The 19,077-nt window shown below is 40.1% G+C and overlaps 3 protein-coding genes across 7 annotated transcripts; 1 reads left to right on the forward strand and 2 right to left on the reverse strand.

The window, feature by feature from the left end:
- Positions 1–42: 42 nt before the first annotated feature.
- Positions 43–920, reverse strand: LOC100709431 (fatty acid-binding protein, liver-type). The gene is made up of 4 exons (XM_003446092.3): positions 724–920; positions 452–624; positions 225–317; positions 43–134 (listed from the first exon to the last, which is right to left on the reverse strand). Exons 1-4 carry the CDS (start codon positions 788–790, stop codon positions 84–86), a joined length of 384 nt encoding a protein of 127 aa, XP_003446140.1. The 5' UTR covers positions 791–920; the 3' UTR covers positions 43–83.
- Positions 921–2,188: 1,268 nt separating this feature from the next.
- On the reverse strand, positions 2,189–4,269 carry LOC100709702 (isotocin-neurophysin IT 1). Of its 2 annotated transcripts, none has more exons than XM_003446093.5 (4): positions 4,152–4,269; positions 3,940–4,061; positions 3,416–3,620; positions 2,189–2,579 (listed from the first exon to the last, which is right to left on the reverse strand). In XM_003446093.5, the coding sequence occupies exons 2-4, from the start codon at positions 4,057–4,059 to the stop codon at positions 2,434–2,436; spliced, it is 471 nt and encodes a 156-aa protein (XP_003446141.1). In that variant the 5' UTR covers positions 4,060–4,061; positions 4,152–4,269; the 3' UTR covers positions 2,189–2,433. The 2 variants fall into 2 exon arrangements, with proteins under 2 accessions (XP_003446141.1, XP_005452218.1); XM_005452161.4 differs by having other exon boundaries at positions 3,940–4,064; positions 4,152–4,263.
- Positions 4,270–5,859: 1,590 nt separating this feature from the next.
- On the forward strand, positions 5,860–16,051 carry znf366 (zinc finger protein 366). Of its 4 annotated transcripts, none has more exons than XM_013271859.3 (7): positions 5,860–6,046; positions 9,325–10,356; positions 10,723–10,890; positions 11,205–11,355; positions 11,837–12,028; positions 14,475–14,649; positions 14,743–16,051. In XM_013271859.3, the coding sequence occupies exons 2-7, from the start codon at positions 9,332–9,334 to the stop codon at positions 15,411–15,413; spliced, it is 2,382 nt and encodes a 793-aa protein (XP_013127313.1). In that variant the 5' UTR covers positions 5,860–6,046; positions 9,325–9,331; the 3' UTR covers positions 15,414–16,051. The 4 variants fall into 4 exon arrangements, with proteins under 4 accessions (XP_013127313.1, XP_013127312.1, XP_019221331.1 ...); XM_013271858.3 differs by having other exon boundaries at positions 5,872–5,960; XM_005452162.4 differs by lacking the exon at positions 5,860–6,046 and adding an exon at positions 6,059–7,581.
- The last annotated feature ends 3,026 nt before the right edge of the window (positions 16,052–19,077 follow it).

The following is a 19,077-nucleotide window of genomic DNA, read 5'->3' on the forward strand; positions in this document are numbered from 1 at the left end:
CCAAAAGCCTGCTGAACACATCCAAGTCAAACCATGAGACAGTTGCTTTTTTTCACCCTCCTTTTATTATCATGTATAGGAAGTTAGATGCGTTTGCTTGTCCTCTTGTGTACAATGTTCCCAATAGTCAGTGTCTACAAGGAGAAGAACAAAATGCATTAAATACCAGCTAGTTAATCAGCAAGGAAGACTTTAAAGAAAATAAAGTCAGAAAAACTACTTACTGAAATTAGTGTGTTTGCATCCACCAGTTCCGTGACTGACACGATGTTCTTCAGGGTGGTCTTCAGCTTATTGCCTTCACGCTGAACCACCCCCTTTAACAAGCATGATAAATGAAGATTAGGCTCAATGATCAAGTATAACATTTTATACAGACCAAATGTGTTACAAGTGTTTTAATTGTCAAAATTGGGTTTCCTGTAGATTTAAGTTAAGTATCTTGGCTTACCTTGACTTTCTCTCCAGTGGGCGACAGTAGTTCAGCCTCCTGTCCGATAGTGAAATTGCTGACGATGGCATTTGAGCCGGTTGTGATTGTCACTTTGAAGGTGTCACCATTCTCCTCGATCTCAGAGATGCTCTTAAGATCTTTGATTTTCTGAATGATCTCATCAGACAAACCTACGGCAGAAAGCAAAACATTTGGAAACCATTAGTCAGATAAATTGTTATTTCAGTTCATTGAGTGCAGGAAGCTTATTAGTTTTGCACAACTCTTACCAACAGCCTTCATGAAAGGCTCGAAGTTCTCCTGAGACTCAAGCTGGTATTTTCCAGAGAAAGACATGGTGGCAGGCAGTGAAGGTAAAGAAAGACGCGAGTATCTGCCTCTTTTATATTCTCAAGCTGCAGCGGATCAATCTTTAACCTCAGGTGCCTGAAATTAAGGGAAGTCCCTACTTCACTACTTCCAGCTGTGCTCGCAAAAGGTGGGCGGGCAGAGAGATAAAAGGGGCCCAGAGTGACTAGAGTGGAGTTAGGTAACACTCACTGAAAAAAGAGAAAACAGGAAAGGTAAAAGGGCATTTTGATGCATAGCAATGTGTGGAAGGAGCTTCAAGTCATGCACACCAACATATGATGACAATGCACATGGCTAACCTGTGTCATGTTACGTTGGGATTTTCTTTCTATATTTTTCACTCAATGTCTATTTCACCTGGTCTCTTTAAATAGATCCATTTCTACATGACCTTTTCTACATGACTTCCATTCACTTTGCATTTTAGTACCCCATCTTTAAGTGAAAAGAATAATAAAAAAATAGGATGTATAAGAAGGTGAGGTTTTAGAAACAGGGATTTTTTCTGAGAACTGAAATCTTAGTTTGCTCACAGTAAGGGGAATTTTGGGGGTATCAAGTCTCTTTTTTAGTCTTTAGAAAAAGGTTTACAGATTCCTACCTAAAACATAATAAAATCTTTGATATATTATATATTTATATTATATATTTTAGACCGAAAACCATAATTAGGTTAGTGTTTTCCTGAACTACAAATCATAATTCTGCATAATACTTTATAATCAGAAGGCTTGACACAGATGTTTGCCCTTTTTTAGCCAATAGAAAACTCTCTTGGAGCTTGTTGTCGCTTACACAGTGTGAAGTATAATCTACATTTGATTACAAAGGTACTTTAGACAAGCATGATAAGCTTCGTGGAAGAAATTGAGTTTCCACAGAGAAGCACAAGATATCACAAAATATTAACCTGCAATGTGATGCCAATAATTTGTCATGAGTAGAGGGCTGACTTGTGTAAAGTCTTCAGTGCTGTGTTTATTTGTTTACTGCTTTGTTGCATGCTCTGTGCCCTTCTATGCATGCCCATAGAAGGACACAGAGAACCAAAGCGGACTGACTGCAAAGTTAACCGAAACAAAATTGGATCAAAGGTGAACAGCCTATGAGATAATAGTCCCGACTGTTGCAACAGTGATATTGTGTCACCAGAGTTGCCACAAAAACACACACACACCATCATGTGGGGATCATTTGAATTTGCCAGAGATCCTTTGGAGGATTATCTGAAAGATAAAGACACTTGTGGGCTTTGTCTATTTGTTTGTCGAACACAATGACCTAATACGGTTCAAGCTGTCTTATAAGGAAAAGTATTTGGAAGGTTTGAAATACTGTAAGTTTACATGCAAGAGTTAATCAGGTCAGGGAAAACGACAGCACTTTATACTCTCTTCAAACTTTATTTCAACATGCAGATAACAGGATGACCACAGCCGGTATTCACCCCTAATTTCATACATAAAAATAGGCTATATTGACAAAGGCACTCTACAGAAGTACTGCAGGGAAAAAGAGCAAAATCAGCATCGTGACAACAAACATAAAAACACAACTATGTGAACTACAAGTCCCATTTAATCCCTACAGCTCGAGAGCTTGCAGTGAGACCTTGACGCAAAAGCAGCTCATTGGTGGACTCGATGAGGAGAACTGTGGCCAGCCAAATGCAGGAGCCTGAGGATGATGTCACCGGGGTCGCTGCCATCGAACTGGCTGGTTTGTTCATCTCCTTCCTCCTCGATAAGGCAGGATTGATCTGTGGCGCAGCTCTCTGAGGCAGGGTTAAGAACAAATCAGAAGGAGTTATTACCAAAAATGGTCATCGTCTACACTTTATGATCTGTTGTTATCAGGTTTTGTGACCTGTATTCATGGACCCTTAAAGAGCAGGGTAGGGTAAATTAGGTCATCATGATCAAAGTAGTATCACTCAAAGCAAAGGTGGATTTTCTTTCTCCTTTAATTACATTGGTACTAAAGCATGCAGAGCTATATTAGGAATAACATTTATAATTCTTGCATTATTCCTTACATTATATAAAATAACAAAAAAAATTAACAATGATTACAACTTTAGGGAGTTTGGATGAAAGTCATCATATTTATGCTAGAGAATCTGTGACTTGTGCAGGTTTAGCTATACTGAATCTTGGACCGGAATAGAGACTGCATAATTTCATGAATCAATCAAGTGCTTGTACTTGATAACCCTCACTAGAGTTTTTCAATGTTATGGTACTTAATAATTGTACTTCACTGCATTTTAGAGGAAAATTTCTACTTTTTACTTCATGTTGTTTACCCTAGATACTGTGCCTTTATCATGTCAGATGTAATAAGCTTATAAAATAGGATGTATGCTTACACAGAATACTGAACAAGCCACCCAGCTGTAAATATAATAATTACAATCAGCTTGACTGATCAGCTTAAACGATATGCTTTGCTTTCTTGTACTTTAAGCAAATATTGCTAATACTTCCCTGCTATTTGCTTCAGCTTGCAGGATTATTTTTCTAAGTATTCTGGTAGTGGTATTAATTACTTCAATAAAGGACTAAAATACTCCTTTTACTACTGCTTATATTCACGTCAGGATTTTCTGACCTGCATCACAGCAGAGTCCTGAAGCAGCGCAGCGTCCTCCTTCAGAACCGCAGGCTCTCCCTCCTGCCTGGCAGGGGGTGAGCAGGTAGTTCTCCTCCACACAGTGAGCTGTTTCCGGGGAGCCGAGCAGGCAACCAAGACCTTCCCCGCAGCAGATACTTGGCCCGAAGCAGCGGCCTCTGTCTCCGGGGCCACATGACATGCACTAGAGGTTGAAACGGATGATTATTTTTGGTGTTGCTATGAACTTCACCATAATTTACCACCTTAAAAAGCATTTTTAGGCTTTCTCAGTTTGTATTTTCTTTCTGATGGTTTTGGCCCCCGACCCAAGTTTTTCACATGCAATTGCGGAAAATGTCTGTCCTTAACTTTGTCTAATATTGTCACCTAAATCTCTCTTCAGGCTTTGCATTATCTGAATAAATGAATGAAGAGAAAGATGTGCCAGTTTGCTAATAATATTGTCAGAAGCTTCAAAAGCTGCAAAGTTAAAGACCTATTGGCTGACTGATTGAGCTCACCTTGCGCAGTGGTGCATCCATTATGGACCTCTTTCCTCCAATAGGGCAGTTGGAGATGTAACACGCTGAACATACAGACAGGAGAAAAAGCAGGCACACAGACACAGCAGCTCCGGTCATTTCTGCTAGGAATAGAAGAGAAAAACAGAGAATAAATCACTTAGTAAGGCTGACCACAAAATCTACGCTTCACAGAGAGCAAATGTACACACTTGTTAGCTCAAGTTCCTCTTTAGGTTGCTCTTGGATGATTGCTGGCTTCTCTGTCTCATACGGTGTCGCTGGTGTGTCTTATATATTTCCAAAGCACCCTTGAGAGTGACACAGAAACTTAAAAGCCACTTAGAAATCCTTAATGAGGCCTTTTTAATCACCTTCGCAGATGAAGCTGACCACTGTGTGGGCCAGGTCAAAGGGCATGGTAATTGTGTGGCCAGGTTTGCTTCTTTCTATTGGAGATCATTAGTTAAGGGCTCCTGCTGCGTGACCGTGCATGTTAGAGATGTTAGGAAAGTCAGAGAGGTCAAGAAGAGCAGGCAGGGTTGAAATTATTCAAAGCACGACTGGACACGAGGGTAGCACCAGTTTGATTTTTTTTTTTTTTTTTTAAAAGAACAAAAAAAGTACATTTTAAGGATTCAACTTTTTATTACTACCCCTGGGAGGTCAGGAGAGAGTGAAAAAGCTGGTTTTAAAGGTTGACAGAACATTTCTGGCCTGCTGAGCCACCATGTCGGTAAGCCATGCTTTTTGCAGAATGGGTGCTTGTAAACAAACTTAACAACAAAGCAAGAAACACACTTACCCACAAACGTATATACACACATATGCACACCTGAAAATTTCCCTTTCTATTAATAAAGTCCTTAATTCCTCAGAGGAATTGATGCACACATTGTCCAGGGCCGAGGTTAATTGGTCTCATGAGCTAATTAACACAGCTAATGATTGGCCACATCTCATAAAAGACAGTTTCACCGTTTCAATGATATGAGCTCAATTACTGCAGCTCCCTCCTGATTTACTAACTGCCACCTCATCGCAATTAAAGAGCTGCTAACATCGTCATTGTTCAAAAACTTCTGTGCCAACAGAGACGCGTGGGATGTTAATTCACTCAGACTTCACAACCAGAGACAGGTACAAACGCTATATGATAACAAACAGAACAATAAAGTGGCATTGTAGACAGACAGGCCGCTCTTGCCTCCTAGTGGCTGTGCTGACGCATGTCATCTATTTGTACTGTTTTCATTGCCGCTGTTTCCATCTGCCACGTGTTTTGTGGGAAGTGGAGAAAATAATGGGAATACCGATTAAGGTGATCCTGCAATTGATTACCAGAGCAACACACACAATGCATGAAAAAAAAAATACCATTTCAAAATGAGAAAGAAAGAAGGGAATAAAGCACATCATGTCTCACATGTTTGGTGTTTTTCTCCTGTAGTGTGATATATTACACATTGCAGTGTCTCTCTGGCACTCAGCCCCTCTGTGATGAACATGTACATAGCAATTAAGAACTTTTGACAATATTTATTTCATAAGCTCAAGAAATTTTCTATTTTATCTAAAAAATGGATACTTATTTGCTTATACATATGAAAACAGCCAGTATTAAGATGCATCTCTTTGAGCTGGATTAATGGAAAGCATTGCTATCTTTCATTATGACATGTCACTTTGCAGCTATTAAACCTAGAAATTGTGTTGTTTTCAAGTGAAACATCAGCACTCTCCTCCCTACATTCCTCCAAAGGCTATGCAAATCCCTATTTCATAGAGAAATAGAGATGTCTATCTAGTGTTTCCTTATTTTTCTGCAGGAAGGCACTAGGCTTGTTGACTTCCTCTCCCCTCCCTTCCTTCCTTCTCTCCGAAGGTACTCATCTGAAAAATGAGAACAAAGTGATTGTTCCTGTTCTCTTTCTTAAGTCAGTTCAAATGCTATCCGTGGACAGGCGGCTCATTGTCAGGAGAGTTGCAGTGCGAGCAGGAGGGAGAGAAGAGAGGCACAGGTACAACAGCAGCTACTGCAGCAGCACTTCAGCCCCAGCATCACAGAGAAAAAACACACACACACACACTCTGCTACACTCAGCTGGTAAGTTACACACGCAGACATATGCTGCAACCGCACACAGCGCACACTTACATGGCACTGACTGGCACATGAGGAGGGGCTTCGGGTCTAATGGATTGTTTGGAATGCGTGGTGTGGCGAGGACAGGCTGGGGTCTCTGCACAGAGCAACTTAACTAAGAGAAGTGAAGAGGATAAAAGAGCAGGACGATGTCCAGGAGAGACCCAAAACTTCAGCAGGCGTCTAGGGCTCTTTGAAAATCCTGGAAAGAGGCAGAAAAATCCAATTTTTGCATTTGGCATCTTGGTTTTTTTTAATTCCTGTAGATTGATTTTTATGAATTTGCATCCATGTATTTGTGAAAGGGAAATTTACTGGTAGAAATGTTTCATTTGAATGTTTTTCCAGAAGTAAAATGCTAATTATTTGTTGAGGTGAATTTAAATGTCAAAGTTTCGCTGGCTTTCATTTCATCGTCACATTAGCTTTTCAAAATAACTTTTCATGACATTTCATTCACATGTTGTAAGAATGGATGCAAATCTGGATGCAGATGTTGAGCTGAAATACTTAGAAAGCTGATCCTTGATTTGAGATCAACTTTTGCTTTCAATTCATCAGTTAAAATGTTTGTCGGGCAAATATGCCAAGATGTGATGGAATTACAACCTCCACATTACGAGCTTTTGCTATTTTTTTCTTATTTGTTACTACAATTTTTTTAGTTTTTGCCAGAAAAAACGAGAAAATGTAAGACGCCTCCTTTAATTTCTGGAAACTGTAGCAGGTGTTTTCTTAAAATTTGATAATTTTAAATTGAAGCCATGAGTATTTTAAAAATGTTTACATTTAAAAAGCCAACAGGGATGTAACCTGTGACAGACATGAAGTGGAAACTGTGGTCATGCAAGCAGTGGACTGGTACAGGTCTCAGCAGTTTCTCACTGATAAGCACTGCAGTGTTAACAGGAATAGAATTAATCTGCACCACTATTTTGAATGTCAAGCAGAAGTAAGATAGTTCCCCTCCGACTATCTTCATCTTCACATCCATTGCAATCATCTATTCTATATTTCTATAACATACAGATGCAAACTGCAGTTTTGTGATTGTACTTAACTGAACTCCAGTAGAGGAGAAAAGAAGTAGCTCTTCCTGGCAATCAGTCCAAAAAAAAAAAAAAAGAAAGATGAAGAGCGCAGAGAAAAAGAGATGGAGAAGCGAAAAGGGGCCAGGAGGTAGAGGCAAACTTCTCACAGATAACTTCCTAATTTCAGACAAGGAGAAGATCTGTGAGAAAGGAAGAAGTGAAAGGTTTCAGGTTGAAACCTGAAAGGTGTGGGTGTCAACGCCACAGCGTACATGCGTGTGTCCGCTTGCATTCCTTCCACAGGAATCTTCAGAGAAGTGGTTTCATGTCATAAATAGAAACAGGACGCAGTTTCATTTGATGCACTTTTGTAAATTCTTTCTCCAAATGTTACAACTGGAAGTATATGTAAGCAGTGGTGGAAGGTAAACTCATTCAAGAACTGAACATGAAAGCAAATGCGAGGTATTTATAGTTTATTTACTTCCTTTCGGCGTTAAATGTTTTATTTGTATAGATTTTAGTGGACAGGTGTAGCTACTTGCTATTTTTCAAATTAAGAATTCAAATAAATGCATACGATGGAAAGTATAGTACTGATTTTCAAACCAGTCATTCATAGTGTATTATTTTGCAAAATGGCAATGCCCCTCATAGATATGAGTTCCTGCTTGAGATTTCTGAGGTTTAACCAGCTTGTTTTTGCACTATGTGGTTTTTTCCTTTCTTCACCTTTATGATGTTTTTCCCCATAAATGTCAAGAAAGCATGATAAGATGGATGCATTTTTGTAGTCAGTAGCAGTTATTGCTTTTTGTGTGATTCTTATAAAATTTTAAGCATATCGAGAGTCCCAATAAATATTTGTTAACGTGTGAAACATTTAAAACTAGTGGAGACTGGGGACAAATGTAATAATTTTTATAAACATTTTCCTCACAGGCTAATTAATATACACTTGTCATCTGCTGATAAACAGAACACAAATGTGCACCAACTAATGGTGCGGCTGATATCTTGTCAATAATAGGAACAAGGCTAAAATCTATTTTAATGCAAGAAACCAGAGTTTTACAGTTGAGCCCTTGATGTTACAATTCAATTGCCTCAATTCAATTGGCTCAGTTGAAACTGTAACAGAAGAAGGGGGGAAATTTAACACTGAAAAAATATATCATACTACCTGGCTGAATCTCAAACAGAAGCAATCTTCAAAGTAATCACCTTACTGTAGTTGTAACTAAAAATGTAGCTTTAAAAAAGGTTCAGCCTCTGTACTTTCAAATTTGTTTCGATATCAGGCAGTCTGTGTATTTAAGGCAAACATCTCTTTTGATTTTTCCAGAAACATTGGCGACTATTCTAGAAGCAACTAGATTTTGACTCTGTAAATTGAGTTAAAAGTACATTTTAGAGCAATTTCTAACCTGTCTTACATTAATAGACAACCACCGATATTAATAGATCTTACCAAAAATAACACAAAAGGATCATGTGAAGAACATATTTATATTTTTATTTAAAAGCACCAGAAGTGAAATATATGAAAAATTTATTGTATCATATAATGCATGAAAAGTTACCTGATATAATCCTTTCTATCAGTAGTTGGAATATAGTAAATGTTACAAGTGTCACTGATGTCACACCAATGTTGCTGACTTCCATTCTACTGTGGTTGGCGACACTGATGTTAGTACTGGTTGTTCATGTTAGTTTCTAACATATAGTGAGGATAGAATAGATACAAGTGTAAATACACATTATTTGAATCTTTAGGCAACAGAAGAAAATACATGTAATCACTCAAGGTTGGTTCTGCTTTCAGGACTTGCTTCGTGTTACTGTTACTCTTCCTTAAACCAGTCAATTCCCGACTTTTACTCTTGTAAATTCCTGAAAGAAAATTTATACTGGATAAAGTATTGAGATAGTTTTTGATGCTTCAGTTTTTCGGTATGATTATGATGAAACTGTCAGGCTCACTCAAAAGTTAAAAGGAAAACTTCAAAGATCCACATTTTATATGAAGAACTAAAAAGCCCTTTATTTTTATGTCATGTCTTACTTGCCTTCTGCATCATCAAGTGGGCTTTGTAGGCTCACAAGTAGTTTTAACGGGCTACCTCTAGTAAAATATTTGATTAAATACTTCTTTCCTTGTTGTAACTGGAGATATTTAACCACTTCTTTTCCTTTTTCATGCAGAAAGAAGATGGAAAAAGATAGAGTAAGCATCTCACCACGAAGAAGTCCTTCCCTCCGAGAAGAGCTAAGACAAACATCTCAGCGCAGCTTCTACCTAAGCCCAGCTCCACTCTTTATTCAGCCCCCCAAATTTTCTCCTGCTAGATATCCCAGCATATCACCCACCAGAGATGCCTACAGTGCATTTAGTCCACCCGTTTTCTTTCCCATGCTTGGCCCCAGTTACACCCTCAAAGAAGGATCCCAAAAACGCAAAAGGACTCCCTTAAAAGTAGATGGCGACGAGGGAGGTGAATCTCCTGAGAAGGAGGCAGAGGAGGCAGAAGAAAGCAGCAGTAAGAAGACAGTGGACCTGTCGCACATTCCCTTCTCCCTCCCACCTCGCCCTTTTCCCTCTCCATCTCCAAAACCCATCCCTGGCATGATCGAGCTCAACAGCCTGCAGCTTCAACACAGACCTCCAGATGTGAATTTTCCTGTGCAGGTAAAACAGGAGCCACTCAGTCCTTCCCCCATCTGGCCACCCTCTCCTCTGCTTCTTCACCCTCCCTACTTCCCACCTCTCCACCACAGCCTTCTCCCATACCCCTTCTTCATGCCTGGTCCTATCATGCACCACCCCCCTGGTGGTTTCTACCCCAGAGAGGACCTCCGCTCCAGTCATGGCGCCCGTGAAGGAGCTCCTCGAAGTGGTACGAGCAGCGCTGAGAAGCTCGGTCTCAATGTTCACGTAGATGACAGCTACTATGTGGACGTTGGCGGAGACCAGAAGAGATGGAAGTGTCGAATGTGTGAGAAGTCCTACACATCCAAGTATAACCTGGTCACACACATCCTGGGTCACAACGGCATCAAGCCACATGGATGTCACCTGTGTGGGAAGCTATTTAAGCAGCTGAGCCACCTGCATACACACCTACTCACACACCAGGGAATGAGACCCCACAAGTGCCAGGTGTGCCACAAGGCCTTCACCCAGACCAGCCACCTGAAGAGACACATGATGCAGCACAGTGATGTGAAGCCATACAGGTAAATTATTTTTACATATAGTATGTCAAAGACTGAGGTAGCCATTGTGATGTTGAACATCTTAGCAGTCACCATCTTGATGTTTGAAGCTGGAGGTAATGAATAAGGGGTGAAACCAAAGGGCACTACAGGTGTGACCCTCTGAGGTCACAAATCACGTTAGCAGTTGAGTTGCCTTCCCCTTAGACTTCCATACAATTGGACTTTTTTTCAGCCTGTGGAGTGGCCTCCTGTGTAGAATTTAGGCTTATAATCTACTTTTACACCAGCTTCACTTTCATTTCCGCTATTCCAATATATTATATAGAGTTTCTGCTGTTTAATGCCTAGATTTCCTGCTCATTCACACTTTTTCTGCACCTCCAGCTGCAGTGTGTGCGGTCGAGGTTTCGCTTATCCCAGCGAGCTTCGAGCCCACGAGCTGAAGCATGAAAAAGGTCAGGAGAATGTATGTGTGGAGTGTGGTCTAGACTTCCCCACACTGGCACAGCTAAAGAGGCACCTGACCGTCCACCGAGGTCCCACATTGTACAGGTGAGCTCATTTCCTTCCTGTCATATTCTTATGTTCATATTCTTGTTATTGTTCAAAGTAAGCAGTTAGTTGGCTTAGCATAGCAGCTCAACCTCCACCCATTGAGGACATCCACTAGTTCTTGCCAAGAAATTGATTTTTTTTTATTCTTTTAAATTAGGCTAACCTCTTGCTGGCTATGTCCTCAGATTTTCTGAGCAATATTAATTATTCGTGGAACTCTTGGCACGAAAGTGCATTTTTATATATGCGTTTCCCACATTGTTGAGACATTCCAGCAGGCTAACTGCAAATGTTGGTTGCTGTGTGTGCAGGTGTACAGAGTGCCAGAAGACTTTCCAGTATCCCAGTCAGCTTCAGAACCACATGATGAAACACAAAGACATCAGACCGTACATCTGCAGTGAGTGTGGGATGGAGTTCATCCAGTCGCACCACCTGAAACAGCACACGCTCACTCATAAAGTAGGTGTATAACAAAAGGATTAAAAACTGAAATGTTAAAGTTTTTTCTCTCTCGTTTTTTAATGGCATCCAAGAATTATCAGTTTGCCCAATTTACATTTTGGATAGTAAAAACGTCAGCGATGAAGCAGTTTCCTCTTGAATTTTGACTGAAGCTACTTTTAACTGCTTAACATCCAGTTTTTATTCTTTAGTAGCATTAGAGTTTAGATAAACCACCTGACTCCACAAACCGTTTATACATGTGCTGTATTAGCATGCCCAAGCTCTAAAATGCACAGCTTATTGTTTATATTTACAACTGTAGCAGCCATAGTTTCATCAAATAGATATTTTATATTTCATAAACACATTTAAATGCATTTCCACTGGCACTGCCTGGCATATTTGTTATCAGGGGACAATCTGGCCTCTCTAAAGCAAACCAGAAGAATGACTCGTCTTTCTCACACCACTACTTCAACGTTATCTTGTTCTTCAGGGGGTGAAGGAGCACAAGTGTCGCATCTGTGGTCGTGAATTCACCCTGTTGGCCAACATGAAGCGTCACGTCCTCATCCACACCAACATTCGGGCCTACCAGTGCCACATGTGCTTTAAGAGTTTCGTCCAGAAACAGACTCTGAAGGCTCACATGATCGTCCACTCGGACATCAAGCCCTATAAATGCAAGGTTGGTCGAGTTTGGCATGTGAGATGTGGCTCGTTCTTTTGGCCTTCTGTACAGCAAATTTCCCAAAGGTTCACGTGTTCGAATGACAAAGCACGTTAGTGGCCTCAGTAAGTATGACTCATGTCTGTGCTGTCAGGTGATCTCAGTATGGAGTGACAAAGTCCATAAAAGAAGAAGATTTAGAATATAAATTTGTAATTTAACTTACATGACCTGAATCTTTCCCTGGCCAGTCAAAACCTGCTCTGTATTCAGATAGTAACTGGAGGTGTTGGAGGTCAGTATGGCACATTTTGTGTCCGTATGTGCGTCCATGAAGTCGGTTTGGCAGGAATCAATTATTTCATTTAAATACGATTTTTTAATTATAGAGATACTCTTATTTTTTCCTGAAGTATAGAAGAATTACCCACAGTCCGTAAATTGCACAGAAAAAAGTAACTCACCTCTGCAGGAAAACCACAGAACTGGCAACCCAAGTGAAGACAGGATTATCAGTATGAGAAAAAAACTAGCCCTTTCGTGCCCTATCACAACGAAATCGAGCCACAGTGTTTCTACACCATATGACTGAGCTAGTTTTCAGCAGTGTTGCTCTAAAGGGCAAACTGGTAAAAGTGTAACATCACATTTGAAGGATATCATTATGAAATTGCTGTTAGCAACCACTAAACCACAGTTTAAGCCTCCAACAAAGAGAGAAAAAGAAGCAAAACAGTTTGCCAGGTATGTCTGAAAGCTGTAAAATCCATCTGCTTTGACTTATAAAGTTTGATATTTATCTTATCACACTGAAACGTAATCCCATGTAGCATCAAAGGGCTTGATGTGGAACATTTTGTTGGACAGAGCGAGGATTTCCACTGCACATGTATTTCACAAAATGTTGTTTTATTATTACATTTACAGGAATACAGAAATCATGACATCATAAATGGACCTTAAAAACATAAAACACCTATTACAAAAGTGCAAGCTGTAAAATATATATATTTATTTATATATGAAGACAATTCAGACCTTCACTGGTAATCAGTAAAAGGCATGGACTGTAGTCCAACAAAGCGCAATAAGATGAGAAGCAGCAGATCATTGTTGCTATTTCAGTTTCATTTTATTCCTTTAATACTCAGTTATTTTACTATAAGGAGTAAATAAAGGCATCTAAAATGCAAGTGTCTCCCTTTTTGCAAGCGAAACAAACCAGGTCTTGATAATCACAGCCAGGAACCAGACTTGTAATTTGTAGTGGCAGCTGCTGTTAAAGAATTTGTCTGTTTTGACCTTGGTTTTTTGGTGCAACTTGAGGACTGAGACGATGACCAGATAGCAGAGAGGCTTATGGGAGTGGGAGCCTCCTTGTTCATAGGAAGGATATCGCCGCACAAACTGCCTCTCTAACAATGGCCCGCCGGCCTCCCCGGAGAACAAGCCCCGCAAATAGATTTCATCTCGCTTTCTCTGCTGCTGGAGGCAGCTTCCTGTTTTCTCACGGTCCTCTTGGACAGTTTACAGTCCCTCTCTCCTCCTGAAGGAAAGGACCACCCTAATAAAAAAGAATGCAGAGGAAGGACAGCGCAGGAGTTGCCCTTCCCTGTTCTCCTCCTGGCTCTGTCTCAGTTTTGCTTCCTCTCTCTCTCTCTCTCTGTCTTTTTCTTTCTGTTTTTCTTGTGTGTGTGTGTCCTTGCTTGTGTGTGAGGGGGGAAGACAGAGAGGAAACGAGGAAAATAACTATAGAAGGAGGGAGAAAGAATGTGTGTATGTATGCATGTCTGAAAGACTTCACATTCATTCATGATTGCGTGTAAACTCTGCAACTCAGCATCTGAGAAAATTAGTCATCTAACATAGATCTGGTAGAGAGAGAAAAATAACAGGTAATTAGGGCTTGCCTGTTATTGTTGGATGTGGACACAGTGTTTACTACAGCCACTGATGAAAAGCTTGAGTATCACCTTTAATACTCGATTCTTACACTTTTAAATTTTCACTGCATTTCAGAGAAAAATTCTTTGTTTTTAATCATTCCATTCATCTGACCGCTGCAGCTGTTACAAATGAGCTTAAAATATTATTTTTATTGCAGATAGTTTATAAGGTTTGTAAGTGCTTGTGTGTGTTAATAGTATTCAAATTGTAGCAAAAATTCAAATTCCGAATTTTACATTTTATTGATAACATGTGAATTTTAATACAAAAATATTTTGGCCTTTTCACTTTTCAAGCCAGAAAATGGGCGACTGGATGGGTTGTTAACATAATATTCACTTATTTTTTTTAATGACTTGAAATAAAAGCAAGAGATTAAAATGTACTTACCTGAGAAACCTTGCGAATGATTCAGGATGCATAGCCTATGCATCACTGTTATTAATGTGTCAAATTAAACCCAAGGTCTTAATGAGTTCCTAATATCTGGACATGTATTCTCTTTCTTCTCTTTCAGCTTTGTGGGAAAGAATTCAACAGGATGCACAACCTAATGGGCCACATGCATCTCCACTCAGACAGCAAACCCTTCAAATGCCTATACTGCCAGAGCAAGTTCACACTGAAGGGGAACCTCACCAGACACATGAAGGTTAAACATGGTGTCATGGACAGAGGCCTGGATGAGAGACGTAAGTGTGTACACACTGATGATGATGTACACTGTTTATGTATTTTAGCTAATTTTGTTGTTAAATGTAACTTTTTTTCCCCTGTGATTTCAGTATTCAGGCAAAGAGGGCGTTTCTGTCTGACCACCCCAATGGACCTCCTCACCCACTTCAGCCAAGAGGAACCGTTTGACCTCTCCCAGAAACCCCCGGGTCTGCCCAGCCTACGTCTCTCCCAGTCTGATGGTGAGAGCGTCCCGGGAAGCTCCTGTCAGGAGGAGGAGGATGAGGAGAGTTTGTACAGAAGGAGCCAGTACAGCCCTGAAGTAGACCACCACGAGCCAGCAGGTGATCAGTACATCCCTGAGCTGGAGGAAAGAAGGCAGGGATCCCCTGGTGAACCGAGGGAAGGCAAGAGACAGAAACAGCAGAAGTACCAGGAAAGTTTAGAGGATGAGACGTTTGAGAGGGAGTCGGTAGCAGAAGGTCAATCTAAAGTTCCCAGATGTAACAAGGCGCAGCTATTGGAGTCCGAGACATCCTGTGAATCAGATGCAGAATTAGGTGAGCAGGTGTGTCGCCAAAAAATGGTCCGTAGACAGTCCTATGAATATGACTCAGAAGAAGAAGCACATCAGCAAGAGGTAGATGAACCAGAGCAGAGAAAAGAAAAGTTGGATAACTTTCACAAGGCCATCGATGTGGAAGAGACAAACAAATACGAGCGCATTGCTCAAAGAGTTTACAGGTCAAATGGTGAAGAAGACAAACATGAAGAAAAGTGAGTCAAAGACTCAGAAGATAATTAAATGTGTTGTTTCTTGTGTTGTTTTGGAGGGCAACGACAATATGTATGCTTTTAAACATCTCTGATTAGGGAGGGTGGTGAGTAGCAGCGAATGAACTTGTTGTTTTCATACCAGAGCAAAAAATCAAAAATAAATACAAGCTGTGAAGAATATTGCATGTAAAAAACATATCAAAATTATCATTAATAGTGACTGACAGAAGCTTTGGCTGGAAACGTGCGATGTAAATAAAATGCAAACAGATATTTAATGTTTTAGTTTTTTACGAATCATTTTGAAATGTTTCTTAAATATGCAACTCTGCTTTGACTCGGAATCTAATCTGTGATATTAAAATTTTAAAAGTGTTACTGATCACACCATTGTGCATGCTTTACTCTTGTTTGTTTGTATGATATTGTTCTAAAGGTCAGCAAAAAACTGGATGAAAAAATGTTTTTGACAGACACAATTGAAAAAAAAAGCTAAAATGCTTTTGTTTTTTTACATTCAATGTCTAGATTTGTTTATCTACATGCTCTTCTTTGGAGATATTTCTGTGTTTTATTGCAATGTTGGTGATCTGAATATGATTCTGATGAATAAATACTGAAATAAAAGCTTGAACGTACAAACTTGACGCTTTTTCTCACTAAATGCCTTATAAACATCGCTGCAAATGTTTTTAAAGCATATGAGCCCAGATGCTAAATTTCGATTCTCTCCGTCTCACACATACCGAGCGAGAAATGATTGCCGCGAGTTTCAGAAAGCTTGCCTCTCTCCTCCTGCTTCTCTTTCAAAGCAGAGGAAGAGGAAGAGAAAACACCTCTCCCCTTCTCTCTTTTAGGTTGTGATCAAACAGCAGTGACGGACACAGTGGGTGTCCCAGACAAAGGCTTCATATGTCTGTATGACTCAGAATAAAGCATTGTTTCTCCTCGTTGCAGAAGTCTCACTGAAAATAGAAATACTACATGAAAGAATGGAAGAATACTTGTTAAATAAGTTGCAATATTGCACAGTGCGGTGTGGGGGATAACTCGCACTTAAGATTGCTGGATTATAAAGCAAATAGCAAAATGTGACTATAAACATTATTTACTGTGCTTCAGTCCACACTATGTCCTGTGGGCTACATCTCATATAATCATGCCAGTTCAGGTAAACAGTCATTTCTTGTCAGATGAAATGCAGAACAGCAGCTTCTCTATTTTGACCAGCGACGACCACCGTGTCCAAAAGAGCGAAACTGCAAACAGTTTGAGGAAGTTCTCACATCCTCCTCTTCTTTCCTTTCCTCACCTACATGTTTCAATCCCAGCCACTTGCCTGAAGAGAAACCACAGAGAGTCGGCCGTATCACCATCTCCTGTTCACAGTTAGCTCCTCTTTATCTAATCTCCTCTGAAAAAGCATGTTGATCGCGTTGAGTCCATCGCTTTTTCTTGAACTGAAACTTGAGAGACAATGACAAGCCAAAGATGAATCAGACATAAGGGAGAACAGGTAAATACGTCTCCGGTGGGAAAATGAATCTCGTGGTTAAAAATAAAAAAACAGCTCGAGTTCTGTGAAAACACTGAGCATAAGCATCAGGGCTTCAGTGGTTACTCAGAGACAGCCAAATCACACAACCTTTGCGCTCTGCTCTATAAACTGAAGAAGAAAGTAGTTGACCAACAGGAATTAACCCTCTAAGCCAGAGATGGCAAACTCATTCTACCTTGAGGGCCACATACGGCTCACTGTGATCAGTTGCGGGCTGGAAGAGTGAAACTGCACTTTCTGTCAGTGTTCAGCAGCACTCCGTTTTTCTACAAGATAAATTATAAAATAGAATTTAAGTGTTTTTGCTGGTCTTTGCAATCAGGGAACAAAGACAATATTCATTCTAATGAACACACATAGAAACCCTTTCAGGGCAGCACAGTGGTGCGGTGATTAGCACTATCGCCTTCCAGCAAGAAGGTCCTGAGTTTGACTCCACCACCAGGCCGGGGCCTGGACCTGTGTGGACTTTGCATGTGCTCCCTGTTTTTGTGTGGGTACTCTGGCTTCCTCTCACAGTCTAAAGGCATGCAATTAGTGGGGTTAGGTTAATTTGTGATTCTAATACACCCATAGGTGTGAATGTGAGTGCAAATGGTTATCTTTCTCTCTGTGTTAGCCAGGCTGGCTAGCACTGTCCAGGGTGGACACCGCCTCTCAGCCTATGGTAGCTGGGATAGGCTCCAGTGCTCCCCTCCCCCCGACACCCTGATAAGGATAAACCTATTCCCATTTTTCCAAAACTTTGCTTTATCCAAACCATACTGTAGGTTGTACTAGGGTTATAATCTGTCTTAAGTCCAATAAATTATTATTATGATGTTCTCTGTTTCATAAAACTGTGATTAAAAGTTGTGTTAAGGACTGTTTTGGGAAACATTTTGTAGCTCAAACGGCTGATAATGACAACATTAAGCTTGCAGGGCCAGTTTAAAAGTCTTGGGAAGAAAATCCAGCCAAACTTGTGAAAAAATAGGAGTCACAACACTTGGCTGGAAAGTCAGGCTGTATACTACAGGGCGGTTCCTGTCCTGCTATCCTGTTTCATCCTGAATGTATTTGAATACGGTTATATAAGCAGGCAAATTACAGCACACCGTTTTTGTTTTTTGTTTTTTGTTTTTTTTTACACATTAAATGTTTTCCAAATCATGCACTTTTAAGAAGGAACTCAGGATGAGTTGATAACCAGACTAAGAATTAGTAACTTGTAACTTTTTATAATGTGGCTCAAATTGTTTCTCCTTTTAGAGATTCTTATAATTGTCTCATTGTGTAATGTACATTTATTTAATGTCTTAAATACAAATTAAATAAAACTCAGACTATCATGCTGCTCATCCTAGCAATCCTTACATGATAAATTTATCCATTACATTTTGCAGAGACGTACTATTGGTCAACCATGCATGTGTTCAATGACAGTTCACATCTATTGCATAAAAAGCCTCCCTGCAAAATGCTTTGTCATTCCCTGTATAATGCAGTTCTTTTATCACATCGCACCAACCTGCACCAACGTCCTCTAACACTATGGATGTGAAATAAAAAAGGGAAGCAGCAAGGGGATGCCCGTAAGCAAGATCCTGAAAACAAATACTTCTGATTTTTTTTTTTCATCTGTAGACCACAAACATACCTTTTTTAACGTGATGAGAGAAGTGTGGGTTTTAAAATGTGATTTTCAATAAAGGTTCTGCAGACTTTGTACGGCCTTTTGCATAATGGCAGAACAGAAAGGCACAAGATGATATCAGAAATCCCAGTAATGGAACTGAAAGGTACACTCCTTGTTTACTTGTGGTGACTACACTGTAATGCATCTCAGGTACAAATTTCCTGTTTTGCTGGTCACTGAGAAAACGAGATGGTGCTAAAATTCTTCCATGTTTTGTTTAACAGAGTGGTCCCACCCTAGTCTCAACCTGTCACCTCCTTTGACCCACAGCCAAGGAGCTAACTGTAATAATAGCTGAGGGCTGTCCTCCTGCAGCTGAACAAAAATACTGGCTGACAAACACAGAGGTGACGGGGGCAACAGCTATTTGCGGGCAAATTAATGCACATTTAGGTAAACAAAGTAAGACAACTCAGCTCCATATTTATGTCC

This window comes from Oreochromis niloticus, linkage group LG12 (assembly GCF_001858045.2).
Source record: "Oreochromis niloticus isolate F11D_XX linkage group LG12, O_niloticus_UMD_NMBU, whole genome shotgun sequence".
NCBI lineage: Eukaryota > Metazoa > Chordata > Actinopteri > Cichliformes > Cichlidae > Oreochromis > Oreochromis niloticus.

Bases quoted from the DNA above. Each gene is read 5' to 3' on its own strand.
- LOC100709431 (XM_003446092.3), bottom strand. From the start codon at position 790: ATGTCTTTCTCTGGAAAATACCAGCTTGAGTCTCAGGAGAACTTCGAG. The intron at 625-723 runs GTAAGAGTTGTG...TTTCTGCCGTAG, and splicing joins GCCTTTCATGAAGGCTGTTG to GTTTGTCTGATGAGATCATT. The intron at 318-451 runs GTAAGCCAAGAT...TGCTTGTTAAAG, and splicing joins CCACTGGAGAGAAAGTCAAG to GGGGTGGTTCAGCGTGAAGG.
- znf366 (XM_013271858.3), top strand. From the start codon at position 5,887: ATGCTATCCGTGGACAGGCGGCTCATTGTCAGGAGAGTTGCAGTGCGA. The intron at 10,357-10,722 runs GTAAATTATTTT...CTGCACCTCCAG, and splicing joins AGTGATGTGAAGCCATACAG to CTGCAGTGTGTGCGGTCGAG. The intron at 10,891-11,204 runs GTGAGCTCATTT...CTGTGTGTGCAG, and splicing joins CGAGGTCCCACATTGTACAG to GTGTACAGAGTGCCAGAAGA.
- LOC100709702 (XM_003446093.5), bottom strand. From the start codon at position 4,059: ATGACCGGAGCTGCTGTGTCTGTGTGCCTGCTTTTTCTCCTGTCTGTA. The intron at 3,621-3,939 runs GTGAGCTCAATC...TTCAACCTCTAG, and splicing joins TGGATGCACCACTGCGCAAG to TGCATGTCATGTGGCCCCGG. The intron at 2,580-3,415 runs GTCAGAAAATCC...ACCCTGCCTCAG, and splicing joins AGGACTCTGCTGTGATGCAG to AGAGCTGCGCCACAGATCAA.